Here is a 22,804-nt window from a genome sequence, read left to right as displayed (position 1 = left end):
AATTCAGGGGAAAGGATTAGTCGTTCAGCTGTGTAACCATATATGAGCTGTGGTCTAAAGCTTTTGGGTGTTTTCACTGGAGACAGGTGTGAGGGTTTTATTGCTCTGTCCTTGGAAGTGCCTCCTGAAAAGCTGCTGGAGGCAGTCTTGTCTCTGGGATTGCTGGCTATGGGGTTTTGTAGTAGTTTGCAGAATTAATGTGCCATTAAAATTAATGGCTCCTGGAAATCTAAAGAGATGAAGGTAAAGATCCCCCATGTTGCAGAGTGCATATAAATAATCATAGGTATGTATGTTTATTTGCAGTGTTGATGTTTAGTTACTTTATAAGAGCAGGAACAAATCAAGCTAGTGAGGAAGTAACTTAAATTTTAATAGGTTAAAGTAGGTTGTATGTTCTAGTAACTGAGTATTCTTGATTAAGAATTTGGTCTGGCCTTCATAGTATCTTGAAGTACAAAAGCATCCTTTAAGCAGCTTTAATTTGATTTACTGTGGAGGCAAATGTTCCTTTAAAATGAAAGTGTTTAGAACCTGTGTTTTCATCTGTTTATCTGGATGTAGGTGCCTTCTATTAGTAGAATAATAGTGGTTTGAAAGTAAAGCCCAGTGATTCTGGCTGCCATGTGCAGCAGAGAGGTTTGCCTGTCAGAGAATGGATGCTCTGTGGTTGCTGCTGTCAAGCCCTTTCAAAATTGCCTAAGATAGGCACATGGGAACTGAGCCACCTACTATCAGGTTAAAAACCTGAGCAATATGCTTCAAGATGTGTATTTACTAAAAGCTTGCTGGCAGCTGAGGAAATGCCACAATGATACACACACATGACATGCTGCAAATGGTAAGAAACTGTTCTGTTATTTCTCAAAATGTAGGTAGGATCTAATCATTACTTCCCACTGCAAAGCCACTTGGTGACTTAGAAGCAGTTACTGTTTAACTTGGGTTTCTGTTGTCCCCTAGATGGTATGGAACTGTCTGAGTGAGAATAAATCAGTCTGATTGCTTTTAATGTAAACATATTTTGGAATGCTTGCTGGGCTTCTTGACAACTGCTGATTCTGGAAAATGGGTAGTTTTGTTGGCTTTAAAATGACAGAAAATGATTCATGAAGACATGATTGTCCTAGTTTGTTAAAACCATGGTAAAGTGTGTTACGTTCCTAAGCCATATTTCAAGAAAAAAATCCAGAATGGTCCAAATTCCTTCTTAGTGAGCTTAAAGCAAGAAATTAATTAGAAAATTATGAAGTTGAAAATGGTGGCAGTGGGTTGCTGCTTGTCGGGGGTTTTACAGCAAAATATTATGTGGGGTAATTAATAAAAGGCTTGAAAGATCTTTATCTCCCTCTGGGGAGAATATAATTAATAGCTGTCGGGGAAGATATAAATAAGGAAACACTGCTAAACAGGGCTTCTGCCCAAATGCTGCCACAGCCTTGACTCCTGGCCAAGTAAAGATCTGTTCCAGAGGAGATGTAGTGTGGTGCTCACCTGCCTGCCACCAACTGTTTCCTCAGGCAAGAGGAGTGGCTGGCTTGTAGAGGCACACCTGAAATCCTGTGGGTCTTGATACCTACCAGAGATGGACACCAAATGCAGCAGTGGCTGTCCTGACCCAATTGCATCCTCTCACATGCTTTTGCTCCCATTTGGGGAAGCCAGCCCTGCAGTAGATGGCCTTCCACAAACACCGAGCCACCTCTGGAAATTTTGGCCCAGCAAGATATAAAGGGGTTCAGACAACTGTTGGCAAACCCCAGGCCAACAGCCACATTGTAGGCATAGTGGAAAAGCAGAGTGGGGCCGTGGTGAGCTGGGCCACTTGCAGGATGTGGAAAGGTGCCCAGCAGATGAAGGCGACGCAAATGGCAGTTGCTGTATGGGTCAGCCTCTTTGCTCGAGCCCTCGTGCATCTGTGGCCCATCAGTGCTTCTGAGGACCTGGCCATCTTGAGCAGGATCCTCCTGTAAGCCACTGTGATGAAGCCAAAGGGATGGCAAAGACCTGGAAGAACTGGTAGAGAGTGTACCAATGAATGTTCCTCTGGGGGTCTGGCAGATGAATCCCACAGCCTAGTAGACCTCCAGGCAAAGGGATGAGCTGAGCATACATCCAAGCAGGTGTAATGCTGAGGATGGAGAGGACCCAGGGTGCACAGGTGACAAGGATTGCCACAGGGGGGGCTTCCTGAAGCAAGTGGAGGTGAAGGGGTAGATGGTGGCCAGGTAGCAGTCAATGGACATAGTGGTGAGGATATAGGTGCTGGTGAACTGGTTGTTGGCATCCAGGGAAGTGATGACTTGCACATTGTCTCCCCAAAGCACCAGGCTCTGCTCCCCAGCAGCTGGTGGATGAGGAAGGGCAGATACACCATGGAGAGGCTGATAATGAAGGTATCTGGGATGCTACTGCTAGGGCCAGATTTAAGACTGTACAGATAACCAGGCTGTTACCAATAATGCCCACAGACAGATGATACCAAACAGGGTGGGCAGGATGAAGCTGCCATAGCTCATGCTGGGGTCACCTGCAGAGACTGGTGTGGGCAGGAAAAACCTGTGCCAGGACCACTGGTGAGGATATGCCTTGGGGATATTCTGGCTTCTAACAGATAGTGAGTGCTCTGAATGCAAGTAACAGATTTCTCAGGCACATGAAAGTGCTTTGTGTGTGTGGCTGTGGCTAGCTGCATGCAGGCGCTTTCTCAGCAGCTTTCATAAATGTTTACATAAAACATGTATCTAATCAAATGTGCACACACTCATTTTTCATGTGTATGAACACACGTTAACAGAAGGGAAGAGCACCGATGTGTGTGTCATTCCATGTTATGTGTATATACACAATTTCAAATGCATACTTACATATGAGTATGTTTTGATACATGTATTCATATCTGATACATATGTTGATCGATTATGGATAATATCCACGTTCAGGCTTTCTACAAACCTGTTTCACATAAGTGATTTTTCTTCCCTCCTGCCTGTGCTTTTATAGCTTTCATACTAATGTATATTTTCACTTACCTGTTTATTGCACTTACCAGGTAGAGAAAAGTTTTGAACAGCCTTGGAGCTGTTGGGGACGCAGCTATTCAAGCTCTGGGATTTGTTTTAAAATCCATCCTTCAGGAAAAATTGGTCCCCAGCAGCAGCTTGAAGAATCTTCCATGTTGTAAGAAAAAAGGCTGCCGATTCCTTGGAGCTCTGTGGAGCTGCTCAAAGCCACTGCTCCGAGCATCAGCAGCAGCCGTTAATGCAGGTTAAAAAGCAGCTCTTATGCTCCCTGCACCACCACCCGGCAGAGATGCTAGGATGTAATAAGGCAGTGCCTGTTGCCGAGCTGGCAGTGGAGTGCTGGAAATACATTTGCAGGGAGAGCAGAATTTCATTTTAGTGCTTCAGGCAGTGATCAGGATTCACTAATAGACTAAGCAATGAACTTGTACTCTGGAGAGGCAAACGGGGTCTGGAAGTAAATAAAATCCTTTAAACAAAATGATAGATACCCAGCATTGAGAGCACGCTTTGGTTTTAGGGTCTAATTGAGTATAAACAGTTCAATAGAATTCTGCAAAGAACCATGTTAACCTGAAGTCAAGATTGCAGCAAGATTTGTGAGCTTAGATTGGGGTTAATCTGTTTTAATTCTGAAGCAAGATCATGTTACAAGTGAAAAGGTACAAGCTGTGTGAATAAGTATGCAGAAAGCTAGAGTTTTTCTGGCCTGGTAAGTTGCAACATGGGTGATAAAAAGCATTGTTATTTCCCTCCTGTGAAGTGCCTTTTCCATTCCTATTCATTTGGAGGTTTCAAGCACAGTAATAGTTATGCATGTTTCATTTCAGGTAGACTGATAGAAGAGAACAGGAGATAAACATGGGATTTATTTTGAAGGTGTATTTCAAATTACAGCAACTCAGCAGTAAAAAAGGCAAACAACTGGAAATGTGAAGTAAATGAGGTGGTGGTTGTGTTATAATCCATTCATGCTAACCTCTGCCTTATTTCCCTCAAAACCACTAGTCCTCTTAGCAGCCTGTAAACTCCTAGACTGAAGGTATTACTGCCCAGAAAAAGTAAGATTAGATTCAAACTGTATCCTGATGGTGGGGGGGCCGTAGCCTGGTGAGAGGCAGGGAGGATTCTGTAACGGCTAGAATGCTATTTCAAGGCTCACTTTTTGCTAGCTGTAAGGATTTCTAGCACTTAGAAACAGTTATTTCAGTACTGCACAACTCTTAGAGCAGGCACCGGTCCATTTGCACAAGGGGTAATGTATTCCATTTATCAGCCAGTGCAAAAAACCTCCTTCACCTCAACACCTCCAACATGCTACCTTGTTGGAGTTTCTTCACTTGCAACCAGCAGTATTTTTCAGGTTTTTTGCAGTCCAGTGTATGCACTGGGGAATTTGGTGTTAGGTTGGATTACCTACAGCTGCAATGTGCATCACTCTACAGCACCATGCGATTATGAACAGTATTCTATCCCCCACCACTGACCCTCACCTGCTGTAAACTGGCAGAGCTCTACTGTAATTGACAGCAGCTGCAGATTTCATCCTGAAGTGGGGATACTGGCAATGTAACAACCACAAAAAAAAAGTATATATATTCATGAAAAACCTTTGTTCTACCTTGCAGATAGATATCTCCAGGCTGTATGTCATGTAAAGTTATTACAGCACTAGCTTTTGTTACAAGGGAAGTAGAGAAAGTACTGTTTCTGTTTGTTGGTGGCTTTTTTTCTTCTTACTGCTTGTATACTACTACCACCACACAGAAGTTAAAAAGTCTGGGATAAAGCCTTGAAGCAAGTGAAAAAATATTGTCTTGGTAAATTATGAAAGAGATCTCCTGTTATGGTCTCCATTCTGTAAATCCTTCACATTTAACTGTAATATAGTAAATACTCAAGCCCTTTATGAATTAGCATCAGGTCCTGTCTGTCTTCTGCAGAGAGTAACACTGATTAGGACTAAGGATGATTTTACTCCACTGCTGAAGTGTAGTGCCAGCTTATCACTACAGCTGGAAGTGTTACCACCCATACTGTGCAGAACACATTATGGCTCAGATAAACTTTGACTCCATGTTGGAGCCAAACAGTGTGTTGGTTCACGCAAAACCGGAGTATTACACTAGTTCAGCCCTTAGGATTCTGCATGTCCTTTACAGGCATGAGAAGGGGAGTAATCTGTAGTTTGTGGCTCAGCATTACTGGCCAGCCAAAATACTTTAACGGAGAAGAATTCAGTTCCAAATGGAGCCTTCCTAGAAGTAGATCTGGAAGAGGTTTTACTGTAGGCTAAGCAAGAGTAACGACAACCTGGTTAAACAAACAGCACTTTAAGAAAGCATCTAACTTTATTAGTTTAATAATGCTCAACAATAATATGGCATTTGCAAAAATGAAAAGTTTAAATGACATACAACTGAGTTACAACTGAGAAGCAAAACAGGCAATTAAATACTTAACATGAAAAAATGCAAGACCTAACTGCATACCATACCATTGATGTGATGAGGCAATAGGAAGAAGGAAAATATCCCTTCAGAACAATGCAACATTTTAAGGTATATAATATAAAAGCTTATACTATGACCTAACAGATGATAAACCCCAGCTTTCCTCATATAATAAATACAAAGCATTAGCATGGTGTGCTCATACTATTTTAACAAAGGCTGTTAAGGCTTAAAAATACTTTTTAACTTTCAAAACACATTTCTCGTGTTCTGAACTTTGACACTTATGTATCAAAATGACCAACTGCTGCATACAAATTTCAAAAGATAGTACATCCAGAACTCCAGCAACAAATGGGAAGTCAAATATTTACCTACCCTTTCTCTCAATTGTCACTGACTTAACAGTAGCAGTTATTACATCCCTTTACCAAATTCTGTGGAACATTCCATCATGCACATAGACTTAATATTGCAACACACTGCTGCTTAATGGTTATTCTTAATATTAGTTTTACATTGCCAATGTAAGATGCCTATTGATTTTTTCAGTTCCCATAAGGAATGCGCAAAGGCTGAATGCTTGATGAGTAAATAATTACATAGCAAAGGTCAGAAGAGTAAGGTTAAGTGCTTATGAGGGAAGTGTGGAAAAACCCACTTATTCATTCTTTCCATTATTGGCAGAAAGATCCAAGACAGAAGGACTCTTCTGTGGCAAACTTCCATTAACTTCTTGCTTCCTTATCTGACCCCTGTCAGAAGGAAAGAAAGGTTTTACAGCGTGTTCTTCCATAAGATTATAGTCTTTTAACTTTTTGCTCAAAAAAGGTGAGCAGTGTGAGATGTAAACCTGTCTGAGACTTGTGGAACATCTGCTGCAGGTCTACTTGAGCTTCTCTCAAAAGACACAGGAACATAAAAAGACCAGATATTACCTGTTTTAACACCAAAGCTGTAAGTTAATATGGCTGATCTGTAGGTTGGGTTGCATATTCAGATATGCTATGGAAAAAAGAAGTCTTTTCTGGAATCGGTGGGCAATATTACAGATGTGATGGCATGCCCTGGACAAGTGGTATGAAGTCCTGAAACAAATGCAAGCACACTGGGCCTTGCGCCATCATCTTGTCATCTTGACAATACCACAGGCTCCACAGGCAATTCTGTGTGGCCTTGAGAGCTGTGCAGGAAGCACAGCTGTGATGAAGGAGCAGACTAGGAGGGAGCAGCTGCAATTTTTCTTATTGCTCTTCTCTGTGCTTAAAAAGCCATAATCGTTATTCATTCCCTGGTAGATATTTAAAGGGACAACAGGTGGCACTCCAGCGCAACCTGCTAGCGCCTGTTACTCCCAGACAGACGCTTGGTAAAAGCTTGGCTCCGGTAATGCTGCCGAAACAGGCCTCCAAGCCTAAAGCACTGGGAGATACCACTGGCAAGCTGCACGCGTGCAGCATCCGGCAAACCCTGTAACTTCTATTTTGGTCACATTGTCCCTTTAACTACCTCTCTGCCTATCCCAAATCTACAACTAATTTTGGTCCGTTACTCTACAAATGCAGGTAAGCAGAGATAGCTGGGTCGCCATACAGAAAGAATGGCAAAAGGTTCATCCTCTAAGCAAAGTCCAGTGTTTAGGAACGTTTTAATGACATTTAAAGCAACAAATACTCTGAGTGAGACAAAGGTGTATTTTATTGCTTGATGTCATGTTGTGTTAGCACATGCCCATTTAAAGACTATTTACATTTCCTCTTTCCTAAATAGGAAAGAGTGCACGTATTAATTCTCAATAAAATATGTATCGATGACTAGACATTTATATGCTACACATTAAGCCACCAGGGTAGCCAAAGATGCTCTAGCATTCAAGAAATGTTTATATAACTAAGCAACAGTGGCTCACTTAAAATAAATGAAATAATAAATGCAATAGTACTGTCGTGCAGTTTGAAATTCAGGCATGGATCAAGACATCAATACTCACCTTGACGCATACCAGTAGTTGACCAGAGTCGAAAGGACGACATAACAAACACTCAGTACTCCAGAAACGCCCAGTGAAAGTGCACCCAGGCCACACAGAACGCAAAGGAGAGCTATGCCACCTGTGGCTATTACAATACCTAATAAAAGAAAATCAGTTTGTTATTTACACAAATTTATATACAAATTAGAAGTGCTGACATTCTACCACAACCCCAACTTCAAACCATTTGGGAAAAACAGTCTCCTGCAATCAACTAGCTAGCCTCTATAAAAGCTATGCATGGTCAAGATAAATGGATTAGGTTTATCCTGGTGGTTGAGATTAGAAAGGGAAGTAGGAGTTCCCCCGTACAGACTACACCTAATCAGATTACTACTCTCCTATTGAGTTTCACTACTGCTGAGACCTGAGGACTACATCCAGAAATCCTCAATTGCTTGAACTGGGAACTCCAGAAGGAAGAAGAAGAAGAAAAAAAAAGACAACATGCCTTAAAACAGATTAAGTACATACATGCATGCATACAATACCTTCCATGACTATGACACCGATACAGGCCATTACGGCTGTTGTAACAACAAAAATCAGGAAAAATGCAACGGGAATAGCAGACAGTGCAATAAACACCAGGAGTGATAAGGCAACAAAAGGATGGTCATCTAAATATTGGCCAACACGAGAATTCATAAATGCAACAACCTGTGGATGAAAGAAAAACATTTCAGATTGTTTTCATCTCTTGTCATAGATAACTTAAAGATTACCGCTACTCAGTGAACTACAGGTAGCACCTTTTTGTAAGTCTGCAGCTCGAATAGAGGGCAGCTGTTGCCTCTAAATTTCAAAAGCATGAGGACTTACTGAAAATGTAGATAACTTTATAGCAAATATAATTCTACCAGCAACAGACACGTTTCTCTTGCACTTCCCATCCAGTCTTGTACAAATTAAAAAAAACCCCACAAACAAAAACAAACCACAAGCTGAAAACAAGTAAAAAATCCAAATTAATTTAGCTGCACAGATTTCAGTGGGGTCTCAACAACTATGACTTTGATCTAGAGAACTGTATTTGTTAAGAAAAAATCCTATAATATTTAGAAATTATTTTTCTTTTTTCCATGCCTCAGTAATATGTGCAACCTGTTCATTTCTTGAGCATAAGTACTGTGATACAGACATGCCCGCACTAAGTTGTTAGGAATTTAATGTTACTGGTAGAAAAAAAAAATAATTACCTTTTACAGAGGCAGTCACACCTATACGCTGAAATTTTACTGTAGTAAAGACACTTCCTTTCTCTTAAAAAAATATGCACTGTAGTTTTTGTTCTTTTTGTAGCAGCACAACCATTTCAATAAAATGCCACTCTATTATCTCAAATGCTTATACCAGTAAATAAAATAAATTGGGGTGTGGTATTTCAACAGTTATGAAAGGAGTAACTTTATGAATGTATTTTATAGGATTATAATCCAGACTGACATTTGAGTTGCTGTGGATGGACTGCACCACGGAGTGCCATTGCTTCTGCAGTTCTTGCATTTCTTTAGACATGTTGTAATCCTCAGCCACGACTGTGAATCTTCTGAACAACCAGTTCTCACTCAGCCATCCAATTCTCCTTAAAATTAAGGTACAATTAGTAACAGGCTCATAGAGAAGTTTTTTCGAAAACAAAATATGTCTTTTGCAAAAACAGAGAATGTAGATTTCAAGCGTTAATGGGATACACGGAGTCTAAAACATTACTTTTACAAAAGCGTACCTGGTGTAGGGGGATTGTGCCTGAAAACTCTTAGGAAACTCCCAAAGCCAAGGACCAAGATCCAAGGTGATTCCCACCTTCCCTTATAACACTAACCCCATATTTAACCGTATTTAACCATGAGGGTGCTGAATCACCATTAAGACCATCAATTCTGACTATCCACATGGACCATTTATCGCTACTAGTGCTGGCAGCTGGAAACACGTTACCGAGGGGTGTTTTTGTGCGTAGCCTTGCCTTCAGAAATGAAACCTCACCCTGGACAGCTTCAGAGCTCCGTGTGAGACGGCAAAACGCGTTCAAATGCTCTGAAGATACGAACTGTGACAGTTTAAAGGCAACATCACCTCTGGCAACATCAGCCCTTCCCCCACGAAAATGCCACCTGCTGCTGCCGGCGGGGCCCTGCCAGCGGAAGGCCAGGACAAGCGTTCTGCTGGTACCGCTCCAGGGGCACGGTGTCAGCATTCCCGCCGGAGACGCCGCCTGTACACAGGGACCCTCCCTCGTTCGCACCGTGCTCCCACGCAGCCGTCCCTGGCGAGGGCCCGCCCGCCCCGTTACGGCCGGCACGGCACGGCACGGCACGGCACGGCACCGCGGCCTGCACCCCGCGCCGGACGCTGCACAGCGAGGGCAGGAGCCGCGCCACGGCCCCCCCGCCCCCCCCCCACCGGCGCTACACGCGGCCCTTGCGCTACCGGCGGCTCCCCGGGCAGCAGCGGCCGGCGCGGGCCGTAGCGCCGCGCACAGCGCGGGTCTCCCCAGCGAGCGGGGCGGGCGGAGGCCGCGCGGCACCGAAGCCCTGTGGCCGCGGGCCGGGCCGCGCTGCCCGCCCGAGCCGAGGGAGGTAAGGGGGACGCGGCTCCCGCTCCCGCCGGGCTGCGCGCCGCTGCTGGCGCCCGCCCTCCCGCTGCGACCGAGCGGCGGCCCGGGCTGACAGGCCGCCCCGCAGCCCCCGGCCAGGCGGAGCGGGGCGGCGCCGCTCCCCGCCCTCCCTCCCTCCCTCCCTCCCTCCGCCGGGCTGGGGACGTCCCTCTCACCTGCGGCCGCTGGCCGTCGGGCCGCAGCCCGCCTCTGCGCCTCGCCCTCCCGATGCGACGCCCAGCGCGGCCCGGGCTGGGCCTGCCGGGGTTGAGGGAAGCGCCGCCGCCCTCTCCCGCCGCCGTCTCCTCCCCGCGGGGGCCGGCGGCGCGGCGGGCAGGGCCGGGGAGGCTGAGGGGGGGAGCGGGCCGGGGCAGGGCACCCGTGAGGTGGCGCGGGCGGTGCGGCGGGGCACTTAGCGAGGATGGCGCCGGGAAGGTCTCCACAGGACACCCGGAGCTTTAGTGGCTTTTTAATCATTTCTCTTTGTGCCCTTCCGCGTCCCCCTTCCTGCCCTGCCCTTCAGCCCCCGGGCGCCGCCGCAGCAGCTCGGTGCTGGGTGCCCTCAGGGAGCGTCGCAGGGCCATGTGCGGTGAGGGGGACGCAGCCTCGAGCCGTGGAGAACTTGGGAGGGGACATGCGGACGCCCGGGTGCTCCCCGGGGAAGCATAGGGGAGCAGGCCGCTGGGGGTGCCGCAGGCCAAGGTGGCGGGGGGCTGCGGGTGGCTTCGGGGTGCCACCGCACTTCGAGCTGCACCTGAGGGCCCGCGTGGCCGGCATCACCCAGACAGGCGGCTCTAAGCCCACTGTCCCCCGCAGAGGGGCTGCTGCCTGCCGAGCCGGGGCTGCGAAGGAGCAGCCTTCCATGAGCTGTGACTGAGGCACTTGGGCCGTGAGGCGTCGTGGGACAGCAGCAGTGAAAGGCTTCAGTGGTGTCCCCCCTGCCCCCAGTTACCTGTCCCCACGTGTTTCCACCCAGCCCTGCCACCACCACAGGTGTTTGCGTGGCCGTGTGGCATGGCAGACCTGTGCGCCACGGGAGGAGTAATGGCTTTGAAGATTCAGCTGGGTTGTCAGCCAGATGGGTGCGTCCTGTGGTGTCCCAGCATTTGGCTGGGGCTGTCCCCCTTGGAAGTGGCGCTGGATGAGGTGTGTGGCATGAGGGTTCAGCCTGGCCCATTCCAGAGGCGGCGTGATGGTGTTACATGCCAGTGTGAAGCTTCACTGAATTCCTGCGTTTGGCTACACAGAATTTTTCACGCTGTAAATTACAGTCAGAAATCAGTAAAATATTTGTGTGTCTTGTGACTGCTTTAATCACTCTTTTTGATTGATGCCACTCAGAGTATTGCAAAACTGAACGTGAATGGTTTAATGATCGTTTTTAAAGAGAACAAAATCAATAGCCTGTTTAATTTGGTGTGTGCTGGTCTTCCACTACAAAGAGAGGTTTTATAAAGCCTGAGGTTTTTAACCTATCAGTCCGTCAGAGCTCTGTGCCTTTGAGGTGCTGGTTTCAGTGAGCTCTTCAGATACAAGGGGCTATGTGGAAAGCAGGAGTAAAAGAGCGATTTCCATATTAATGCAGATTTAGATCATGGGTTCTAAAAGCCCAGCACATGATACTTGCAACAAGAGGATGGTGAGGGCAAGTTTATTTTGCTTGAACTGTTGAAGTGTTTGTATCATACTATTGAAGTGCCTTGTGTATTGATATGCCTAGTAGACTAGTGTATGTAAAGTTCAATTTCAGTGTGTTGATTTTGTATGCATTTCTAAAAGGGGTGTGACAGTGATAATGGCACTATGAAGTTCAATGGCTCCACCGAGTTTAGAAGTATATTGAAAGTTAAAAATTTGTGGTTGTTCTGGAGACAAGCCATAGCTGCAGTTTTGGAGGTAGTCTTGTACAACTTAGTTCCTGCTATGCATAATTATTTCTTTGCTAAACATTCACATATAATCTCTTTATGTATGAAATAACTGTTTTTAATGCTTCCCAAGCAACACAAGTTAATTTATTTAACTTCAGAGGGCGTGCATATATAAGCATCCAAGTTGTGCATGGAGGGACAGTAGTTACTAAAACTGTTGCTTAATCGAGCTTGTCTTCATGCCAGCATCAGCTCGAATTAGTAGGAAAATACTCAGGTTGCAAACCAGCACCGAAGTATTTGGAAAGTTACTGCACACTAGCCAAACAACTGTCAACTCCAGCATGAGCAGCAGTGGTTCTGTACCCCACGCTGCTGCCTTGTGTTTAAAGAGCAGCTCAGTTTATAGCAGCAGCTTTCATGTGTGGCCAGGCAGGAACAATGTTCCACTTGTAGTTGGTATTAGGTCAAGATACAAGGAAAACGGTGCTGTTAACTTGGGTATCAGCCATTCTCACAGTTTACAGAAAATGGGATGAAAATTAGCATCCAGAGATGTTGGGAAAGAGTTTAAGTTAAAATGGAAGTCTCACTATGTTGGCAGAAAATGTACAAGGCATCTCTTGAGGGTCGGTATAAGGAGACTGCACGAGATTTCATGTTGGATGGTAATAAATCCCATTTCTGAAGAAATTTGGTAGAGGACTCTTTCAGGACATAGTGATGACTGTGAGTGGGAGGCAGATGTGTACAAGCTGACTTAGAGGAATTGTGGCTACAAGTATCCCACCTGCTGTCAGCGGATCTTCAGGGAGTTTGAGTCACAATGGTGGAAAAGTGGTGGAGATGTTTGAGTTCAAGATTTGGAATATTAAATAATTACCCCCCACCCCCCCCCCCTTCTTCCTTAGTAAATTTGGGTTTTATATAGCCTTTATTGCTCTGGGATCTCCCTTGCTGTGTGCAATGTTTTCATACAAATGTCAGAATATCTCAGATGTCTTAGGACTATGTTTTCAGTAGCTTTCAGAGGTAAAATGAACCTGTACAGTTGCTCATTGGTTCCACAATTGAATCTCCCTGACCACAGCTTGGCAAAACACTGCACTGAAAGGGGCTGTTTTCTCTCTGCAGGGGGAAGAGAGGGAGGAGGGAATTCCTGTCTCCAGGCTCCTTCAGCTATGCTGTAACTGGGGCAACGAAGCTGAGGACTGAAAGGCAGAGTGTCGGAGAAGTTCACCAAGCTGCAACAGGCAGGGGGACTGGTAACAAGGGCGCCTGCAGGTAGTACCTGCTCTTACCTTGCTCGCTTGTGCACTTCGTGGATGTGTAAGGCATGCTGGTCATCTCTCTCTTTTCCCATTCCTTTTGACGTGTGCTTATTTGTCATGGCAATTAATGTATGGCTCATCTGCTGTAAACCATAATTAGGGGCCCAGAGGCCCTGGGGCATTAGGAGAGAACAGGTAGTGGGGAAGAAACAGTTTTTTTGAGAATGGGAAAAGCAGGATGGAAACAATCTTACTTGAAAGACATCTGGAGAGAGTTTGAAAGATTAAGGTGAAAAGTGAGCTTGAAGAGGAATGGAGAAAAAGGGATTGTGTGGTTTGGAGGGGAAGAAAGCTTAGTGTTGTAAACAAGGAAGGGGAGAGCTGAGATTTTTCTTCTTCCTGGCAGCTGGGATAGGAAGCTGATTGTTTTGACACCTTCTGTAGCATCTGAAATGATCTCTAATTCTGTTCCAGTGCATGTAACGACAAGTGTGCTTGTATTGAGAGGGAGGACCAAAAACTTCTAAGCAAACAAAAAACCCAAAGCAGAATGAAGCCAACACAGAGCCCGGGGCTCCTGAGGGTAAGTTTTTTCAGCAGTGACTGTGAAAGTTCAATAACTTTTTCAAAACTTCAGATGAAATTGGCCATTACTGGTGGCTAGTGGTTTGACATTGGAAGAACTCTTACTTGAATACAGTTGTTCTTGTTGAATATTCTTTGGACCTAAGCCTTTATAATATACTTATTACTAAGAATCCCTTTAGTCAAGCATTTAACTTTTTGAAATACAAAAAAAAAAATAAACCAAGAGCCATTTTAGAATGAACAATGGCTTTCTTAATAACCCTTGTACCTTTAAGAATGAACAAATCTCCTAATAAACTGCATTTTGAAAGTACCCTAAGGCCCAATCCTTTAGTCATTAATCAAGAGCAATTGATGCTGTCTTTAGTGAAATATACTTGGCAGTGATAATGTCTTGATTTCTGTGTGTCTGTGTGCAGACATGCTGGGGAATACCAAGGAGGTAAATCAGATCAGGCTGTCCTCAATTTTTATTTCTGAATGGGCTGGCCTGTACTTTGGTATTGAGGAGGGCACAATTTTGTCTGCTGGAAAACTAGGTTTGAGCTGCCTACTTTTCCAGTTCATATATCAGAAAGCAATAATAACATGCTAAAAATGTAATAACAATTATGTAAACAATTATTTGTTATTCAAACATAATTATATTGAGTAGTAACTTCCTCTTTCATGTTGATTTAATTCACTCGCATTCAGATGCCACATACTTCCACCTCCTTTTTCTGATAGTGCCGCTATGTATTTGGGAATTTGTTTCTCAAGAATCTCCTAAACAAATTCGGGGTTTTTTGGAGCTCAGAGGAAACTAGGGGTGAGGTTTTGGCCTGTACTAAGGAAAGGTGCTGTTCAAAAACATCTTGAAGCACTTGTGAGGCTAAATAATTCTGAGAAAATGTCATTAGAGAACTTCGTACTGGGTCCTGGAAGGCCACCTCAAAGTATTGTCATCTTGAGGAAGTGGAACATAGCTCTTAGATGTATTAGGCATTCTGACATTTGTATTAAAACATTTTGCAGAGTCCTTGTGAGCAATCTGTTCTTTCAGTGGCATCCTGGCAATATAGCTTCTTCTGGAACTTGGACTGTTTCACTGTCAATTTGGCAGTCTGGTGGGCTTTCATGTTTTAACATCCAGTGTTTATTTTAGTATAAGTAAAAATATTTAAAATAATTTGATTTGTTTTCAGTGATACAAAAATGTTGGGTTTTTTTTTTAATTCTGACATATATTGCTGATTAGAAGTTTTATCAAATGACTACAAAGAACAGTGCCATCTGAAAACCTGTTTTCATGAGGAACCCACTCCACAGAATGTCCATTTCCTTAAAACTGGAAAAGTTGCAATATGTAATTTTCAATGAAAATGGAAAGTCTTTGTTCTTTCTGAATGAATATTTTTCAGAAGAGTGTATTTCATAAATGTCTTTGAAGTTGTTTTTCATTTCTCTGTAGTCACAGAACAATTCTGTGTATAACGTGAGTCATGCAAAACGGTTACCGGAGTTACCGCCCCTACCTGCTTCTGCTTCAGCTGCACCTTCAGAATTGTATCAGGTATGTGTGCTCTCCCCTTGCATCAGGGTATGCACTAAATTATATGTGCTAGCGTGATTTTAGGCATCTTACGCCTTTGGCAGTTGAAGTAAAGACAGGAAAAATAATTTAAATTACTAAGTTAAAGTACTAAGCAGATTGTCAGGTCCTTCAGTAGAGCTGCTTTTATTTAGAAAAGTGTCATTACAACTTCTGTTATAATTTGGACATTAAACATTGGCAGTTTAAATCTGTTCTTTTGAATTTATAGTTAATTATTTGCTGTTAAATTTTGGGTTAAATATTTTGATTATTCAAAAAGCCATACAAGTACTCCTACTGAAGCACCGTGTAAAATTATTCTTATACATGTGTGGAGCATCAGGATCTGAAAATAGATTGGGGGTCAAATGACTCTTGAGTCAGAGTTATTGATCTTTAACCCAGTTCTAGCTCTAAAAAGACTCTTTAAATTACTGTGCTGTGTAAAACTACTGCTTTTTTTTTTTTTTCTCCAATTTCAGCTTGTTGTTAAGAGGAGCTGTTATCCTCCTTTGATGCAACGAGCGTCATGGACTTTGGCAGCTCCATTCAAAGAACAGAGTTACTACCGAAGCCCGAGTGACTCCATAGCTAATAACTATACTCTTACTGCACGGGATTTAAAATTGAAAAATGTGCACAAATTAAAGTCCTCTTCAATGACAGGGACGTCACTGGGTTCAGCAGAGCAGAGAACAGCCTCACCGTGTATCCGTATTTGAATGTGTTTATAAGTTTAGCCTTGCTTGTTCTATACCTTTTTATGTCTAATTGCTTATCTGTTAAAGCATCATCCTTGGGAAAATCGCTTATCCCTAATAAAAGCTTATGAGCTTATCACTTCAGGGTCAGCATAGACAAATTGCCAAAAGCGTGAATAACTGTAATAAAGGTAAGGCCAATATATGATTAATTAGTTAAGTTCGTCCCTTCAAATAATCACATGCAATTATTTGGAGGGAATTGTTTGCAAAGCAGGAAATGAACGAAATACAGGTTGGTTCTTAGTTTTGCTAAGTAAAAGTTAGTACTAACAGGAAAACGGAAACAAGTTAGATGTGCACCCCTGTTATGTCCATATTCGTAAATCTTGCATAGCAAAACAAGATGGGTGACAGGCATTAAAATCTTTCCCTGAGGATCAAATCTAAGAAATGTTGCTTAATACACTGTTTACATCTAAACCATGTAATTGATGTTACTGGTTAGTAAACTGTGCATGTATATGTAAATACTACAATGTGAGATATTATATGCTGTTGATTCAACATGTTGATTCTATATACTGTCAGTCTGCATGTGAGTATACTCATGCTGCATAGTTGCTTTGCTTCCCTGAAGTGTTAGAAATTGTTTCATTTCCCTGGGATAGATGAGACTTAATAGTTTCAATATCTGCATAGTCCCCTTGTATGCTATTTAAGAAAGGTTTGGTTGTGTTCATTGGATCTCTAACAGTTTTTTTACATACGCCTGGTTCTTCTACTCTGTGTATATCTCCAGTACATGGGTGGGATGTGGGAAGCAGGTCATGGTGCTTTTCTTGGTGAAGAGGCGTGATGTGTTAATTTTGTTAAAAGACCTGTTTATTTGTTTGTACTCTGTACAAATTTTTGTACAAAGTACAAAATAGTAGTTTGTACTTTGCAAATTTTTCATGTGCAGTATATTTGGTGGAACTATACATCTTATAGGAGTGCTTTTTTCTTTATTCAAGATAGAAAGTCCCAGCGCAGAAAATATGGTTTGTGCAGGGAGGTCAGTAAGCACTGAAGTCTTCAGCATGAGCTAAATGCTGTCATAGTCCCAGAATCAGCAAGTTTATTTAACAGATGATTTTAGTGTCTTGCTAAACGCTAGGTCAAAACTAAAGGCTTCCTTGTAACATTGTAGTTTTCTGTTACTTCATTATCTGATTGATTGTGTTAGCTCTGGTTTTCACCAGTCTGAAGTAATACATTACTTGAAAAATATTCCAGTATGTGATTTTCTTAACTGGTGCATAAAGCTTCGAAAGAATTTGATCCTTCTAGGAAAAAGCTCAAACTTACACAAAGAAGTCAATGGAATTCTGATAGGTATGTACTGTAATGTTCTAAAGATACAGAATATTACAATCAGTCTAGATATCTGAGTTGTGATTTAATATTTCTTTTTACTTGGATGCTATGTTAAGCATCCAAGCATGAAATGTTAAGTCTCTGCAAAAAAATGTATGTGCATCAAGACTGAAATTCTGTGGTGTTTGAAGTGACAGCAGCTTTTAACTACTTCTTTGTGGCAGGACAAATTTCAGTCTTTGGCATGGTAAAGGAAACATCTTGCTTTCATAATTACTGACTTAAGAACTCAAGAGTTTAGTTGGTAGAGATACAGATTGCAGAAATGAAGTCTCAGTTTTGCTGTGAGGGTTTAAATACTTTCTAATGCTTCTAGAGTTGTGTCAAATTGAGTGCTCTGCTGTAGTAAATATTTCTTTTTATTTTCTTTGTGCTTGTGTTCTTCATCAGTAAAACAAGGAAATAATCCTCTCTGGAAGTGCTATGATACTAACTTTTTTACTCCTTGTTAAGATAACATGGTGATGAATACTAGAAAAAAAACAAAAGGGATATTTAGATTTTCTTCAACTAAGGACTTGATAATGTGAAGTAGATCAAGTATGGAGCCAAAAGCTTGTTGACTGAGTATTGTTCATTCTGAGCAATGTGGACAAAAGTCCTATAGAAAACAGCCTATAACCATGAAAAAGAAGTCTGTAGTGTAACACTTACGCAAATGAGCAAATTTGAACTTTTGGCTTAAATTGTTAAGATTTTGGTAAGATAATCACCTGAAAATAGGTGGAGATCTTGGGCAATCTGAATAATAGTGCTGGTAGGTCTAGGGTCTGATGAAATTGCTTATAAGGTACTGCCTGTCAGATGTTACACAATTTTACTGAGGTTTTTTATGAGTGATTGAAATACTTCATAGGTCATACTTGTCCTCAGTGCAGTGTAAGTGGTTTATATAATACTCATCATTTGTTCATATTGATTTAAGAATCCATTACTGCTGCTTTATTCCCTAAACTTATATTCCTTTTTCAGAAGTACACCAACTTTGTTAAACAGTTTGGATCCCATTTCACTCTGTGCATCTGCTCATACGCCAGAATTACACGTCATACATTATACAGACAACCAACCATTGACCCCAGAAGAACAATTTGTTGTTATGCACTTACATGAGAAGGAGATAAGTAAGCGAGAAAAGCCACCTTCAGGAAATGATTTAGAGGTATTTATAGAATTTCTTTTAAAGATAAAAGTAGTAATCATCTGCAGTATATGTAGATATATATAGGGCAGTACATGAGGTTTAGAAGTTGTAAATATTCAATATATCAAACTGCTGTTAAATATTGTCTACACCTTGCCCATTTGTTTCTACCTGCTTAGTCTTGGTTTTTGTTCTAATGAGTTTGCGCGTAGAAGTATCTGCCAAAATTCTTAACCTCTCACATTGTTGGCTAGTACTTCAGAGATCAGTATATGCTGCACTCAGTTCTGTTGGTATATATGTGTACATCAAAACAGAAGTATTGCAAAAATGTCAGGCATTGCAGTGGTTTACAAAGAACCAAGAGATATCCAAATCCATTATATTCAAGCACCTTTCAATTGCGGAAAAGGTTCAAGTGATAGAAAAGCTAAAAATACTTTGTAGTAATTCATTATCTGTCAGAAGATGCATACAGTAAATATATTATTTTGAACATTATTTTTTAGAGGTACTGTTACTACATATATAATGGAGTGCAGGAAGACATGCTGGCACCTCAGGATAAGGAAGTGATGAATGTAATTTTAAAGCATATTCCAACTCACATTATTGCTAACCCAAACCTGGAGAATTTACTTGCAAGTTTAAAAGAAGAGGTTAAGGCAGACTATCGTATCAGCCTCATGAAAGCCATTGGTAAGACTCAGAATCTCTTAGTAATTCAGAGTATGTAGACATTCACTGCCCTTTGAAAGCAAGTCTACTTTCTATTCTTGGCACCCCTTTGGGGTTAGTAGAACTGCAATAGATACCTGAGAGAATGTAATCTGTGATCGTGCTAGATAACATTCCAGTTTCAACAAATACCTGTTTGCTAGACCCTACATCCCATCACTTAGCTACAGAAGTTAGAAATTACTATAGTTCTGGGTGCATAGAATCATTTTGTCCATACGCACACCATTTCCCATTCCTAATTCAAATCCAAATCACATTCAAAATGCATAATTCTGCATCACCTCATCAGATGTATAAAGGTGATTGATCAAATGATGGTTGACAAGGACTGATCATCTTAATTTGCAGCAAAAAAAAATAGATAAGAAATTAGAAATAGATCGTGACTATAAAGATCGTGAAGCACTGCAACAGATTATTCATTGATGAATGTGCTTTGATTCATTGATGAATGATGCTTTGGAGTGCGTGATAGACAAATATAGTCAACAACACTGTAAGTATAGTTGATCCTGATGTGGGGAGAGGATAAACTAGGCTATTTTAACAGATACTTCCCAGACAAACTTTTTTGTATTCTGCAGTAGGTCAGTGATACACATTAACAGCCAAATTAATCTGTGTCATAACTGCTGAAGTCAATGTTACGCTGGGTTCGTTTCACAAGTTCAAAGAATTTCATTTAAGACATTACAGGATTAAGGAAAATTAGATGACACATTAATGTGCATGATTATATTGCTCATGTTCAACACATAGAAGATCATCATATATAAATAAATACAAAAGAATGTCATAATCCTTGAAATTCAGTAATGCCTCTCTAAAAGTGAATGTGAAAGAGGAAGTTCTGTAGAACATGAGATTTTTTTAAGTTGCTTTCTAGTAGTCTTACAGTTTCATTGGGTTTTCCCCATGTGAAATAATTGCTTTCAATTTTCTTAAATATGTTGACCAGTAAATAGGTGTGGCCTCTCATTCATGACAGCATCAAAATGAGAGATTGATTGGTTTTCACTCTGCCTTCTATAGGCTCTGATATCTTTTTAAGTACCCTTTAATTTGCCTTTTATTAATTCACAATTTTACCATCGCTTTTGGTGGTAATGCTAATGTCAACAAGGGGTAGTGAGTCTGCTTCCCAGTTTCTGTTAATCCCATATGTATAGGTCATTGATCAGAACTGGTAGCACATGAATTTGGGCACTTAGCAGGTCCAAGATCAACCCTTTGAATGTAATATCATTCCTAGATGCAACAGATGATTTGTAAGAGTGTTTCAGAAACATTTAAGAAGCCTTCTAAAAAGCATCCTTGAAAAGGAGATCGTTCTGCCCCTAGTTTGTGTATGAGGAATTGAAGCACAAAATGAATGTGCTTCAACTGGAAACAGAACGAAAAGGTGTTTCTCCTGTCCCCCGTTTTGAGAACCAGGACCAATTCTTGTCTTCTTTTTCTGAAATTATTTTGTAGTCAAATTGGTAATTTGATTATAGTCCTGTATTTCATCCTAGAAGCTTGCAAGTAACTATATGACAGTGTGTAAGTTTTAAATAGGCGGAATTATACAACTTCCTGAACCATGGAGATACTGTGTTTTTCATCTGTAAGTTTTGACCATACCTGCAGTCTCACCATGATATATATGATTTGTTCTAGTTGATTACATCTTGATGGATCCAGCTGAAAGAGAGAGACTGTTTATTGCAAGTACCCCACGCCCTTTTCCCCAGAGAGTTGTCCGTGCACCAGTCCCATGGCACAGCTGTTATGAAGAAGTGAAAAGCTGGAATGAAAGGAATCTGTTCGTAGTGAATCCACTGATGCCCACTTTGCAACAGCTCTGGCTTTCTCAGTAAGATGTCTTGTTCATAAGCTCTTAATTACATTGAGAATGTTTTCTTTTTATGGCTTAGACTGCATCTGCTGACTTACCTACATATGCTACAGAGATCCTGGGGAAGCCAATAGAGAAAAAGTGGCAAAATTTGTTCTGTTTTCAATTTTATTTTTTTTTCTGAGCCTGTAAGAATTTCAACATAAAATGGTTGTTTCCTGTAGACTCTGAATGCAGGCATGAGCATGCTTTACATGTCCGCAGTAAAGAATGGATAACTGTGCTATGGAAAGATCGCCCCCTTTGTTAAAAGGTCTTATCCCTAAACGAAGATTCACTGCTCAAGTAAATAGTGATTTGGAATTCTCATCTTGATTCCTGAAATGAGCAAAATTAACTCTTAAAATTGAGTCTCTTTCAAATGTCCATGGTTGTAAATTGTTCTGGGAACTGCTGAAAATTGATATATGTATTCTTATAAATATAAATATGGTAGATAGTAATCCTCAGAGCTTAAGTAACATTTGCAAGAATTTAAGCTGTTGTATGTTGCAGACTGTGATATATGCCTTGCTGAAGAAATTTTATTTTTTTCCCCACAGGGTATCCAGAAAAGATACATATTGCTATTAATATGGAATAGAAGCAGTAGGTGTCATTCTGTATGTTCTTTAATGCCTGGATACAATAGTGACTCTAGGAAAAGGACAGGAAATTGTTCTGATCATTTCAGCAAAAACTTAAAACAATTTTAAGTATAAGAAGTACAGAATGAAATTTGTGACACCTATTGTTTGCCAATAGCAAAAAAAAATTCATTAGAATTAACTTGTCGGACAGCTTAGCAATGAAGTGATATGCATCAATGAAATTACGTTATTAGTGTTTATAAATATATATGAGACCTTTCTGACTATATTTCATGGATTTTTTTTAAACAGAATTCCCTAAAATATCTACTGTTTGTTTTACTCCCATAGGTATAGTCATCTAAGATTTGTTCGCACTGAAGAAATGCTGTGTAGAGACCTGCCACTGTTGCCTGCAGAATTTGAGGAGGTCGTTCGAAGACACTGTATGGAAGCTCACAATATTCTTCAGAACAAGTCAGTGCCAACTGTAGTAACAGTAGATAAATAAGAGTATTTTAGGGTCTGATTTACATGAAGCTCCCTATTTAAAACAGATCTTAGACTGTGATGAAGTAGTTCCAACCACAAGGCTGCCAAAAGAAAGGGGAAAGTTGTGGAGAGGAATAAACATCTAGATGCTGGAAGAGCTATTGAAACTGCAAAAGTACTTGGGAATAAAGGAGAATAAACTGACTGTGAATAAATGTGGACTGGAGATTAGATGGTTTCTAACTACGAGAGGACTGGAGTCTGAATCTATAAAAAGAGTGACTGAAAATCTAACTTTTTAAGTTATGGAAATCAATTAATTTAGTAAAGAGATTATGTGAGCTAATAGCCCATGATACAAGGTGACTGCATTCTGCCATCTGAGATCTCTTCCAAACTCAAGTTTCCCATTTAATGCTAATAATTTA

The 22,804-nt window shown here is 41.5% G+C and overlaps 3 protein-coding genes across 5 annotated transcripts in view; 1 reads left to right on the top strand and 2 right to left on the bottom strand.

The window, feature by feature from the left end:
* Nucleotides 1-1,490: 1,490 nt before the first annotated feature.
* LOC106112103 (melanin-concentrating hormone receptor 1-like) lies at nt 1,491-2,519 on the bottom strand. Its single transcript, XM_055805190.1, is given in 7 exon segments — nt 1,491-1,807; nt 1,810-1,998; nt 2,001-2,184; nt 2,187-2,305; nt 2,308-2,418; nt 2,421-2,468; nt 2,471-2,519. Coding segments are annotated over 7 exon segments (1,017 nt in total).
* Nucleotides 2,520-5,367: 2,848 nt separating this feature from the next.
* On the bottom strand, nt 5,368-10,440 carry LDAF1 (lipid droplet assembly factor 1). 3 transcript variants are annotated; one of them, XM_055806553.1, is made up of 5 exons: nt 10,284-10,440; nt 8,955-9,093; nt 8,000-8,168; nt 7,467-7,605; nt 5,368-6,231 (listed from the first exon to the last, which is right to left on the bottom strand). In XM_055806553.1, exons 2-5 carry the CDS (start codon nt 9,024-9,026, stop codon nt 6,138-6,140), a joined length of 474 nt encoding a protein of 157 aa, XP_055662528.1. In that variant the 5' UTR covers nt 9,027-9,093; nt 10,284-10,440; the 3' UTR covers nt 5,368-6,137. The 3 variants fall into 3 exon arrangements, with proteins under 3 accessions (XP_055662528.1, XP_005228998.1, XP_027634591.1); XM_005228941.3 differs by lacking the exon at nt 10,284-10,440 and adding an exon at nt 9,450-9,884; XM_027778790.2 differs by lacking the exon at nt 10,284-10,440 and adding an exon at nt 9,498-9,884.
* Nucleotides 10,441-12,906: 2,466 nt separating this feature from the next.
* Nucleotides 12,907-22,804, top strand: part of DNAH3 (dynein axonemal heavy chain 3) — a 67,034-nt gene continuing 57,136 nt past the window's right edge. Inside the window, exons 1-9 of the mRNA XM_005228940.4 lie at nt 12,907-13,262; nt 13,724-13,832; nt 15,291-15,392; nt 15,896-16,121; nt 17,422-17,491; nt 18,506-18,695; nt 19,187-19,376; nt 21,078-21,273; nt 22,236-22,361. Coding sequence (XP_005228997.3) covers nt 13,800-13,832; nt 15,291-15,392; nt 15,896-16,121; nt 17,422-17,491; nt 18,506-18,695; nt 19,187-19,376; nt 21,078-21,273; nt 22,236-22,361 — 1,133 coding nt within the window. The 5' untranslated portion in view covers nt 12,907-13,262; nt 13,724-13,799. The remainder of the gene's footprint in view (nt 13,263-13,723; nt 13,833-15,290; nt 15,393-15,895; nt 16,122-17,421; nt 17,492-18,505; nt 18,696-19,186; nt 19,377-21,077; nt 21,274-22,235; nt 22,362-22,804) is intronic.

Source organism: Falco peregrinus, chromosome 5, assembly GCF_023634155.1.
Source record: "Falco peregrinus isolate bFalPer1 chromosome 5, bFalPer1.pri, whole genome shotgun sequence".
Classification (NCBI taxonomy): Eukaryota; Metazoa; Chordata; class Aves; order Falconiformes; family Falconidae; genus Falco; species Falco peregrinus.
The sequence above is the reverse complement of the archived record's forward strand: the minus strand, read 5'-3'. Positions and strand labels throughout refer to the sequence as shown.

Bases quoted from the DNA above. Each gene is read 5' to 3' on its own strand.
- LDAF1 (XM_055806553.1), bottom strand. From the start codon at position 9,026: ATGTCTAAAGAAATGCAAGAACTGCAGAAGCAATGGCACTCCGTGGTG. The intron at 7,606-7,999 runs GTATTGTATGCA...TTCTTTTATTAG, and splicing joins CGGTGTCATAGTCATGGAAG to GTATTGTAATAGCCACAGGT. The intron at 6,232-7,466 runs GTGAGTATTGAT...TCCTTCTGACAG, and splicing joins AACTACTGGTATGCGTCAAG to GGGTCAGATAAGGAAGCAAG.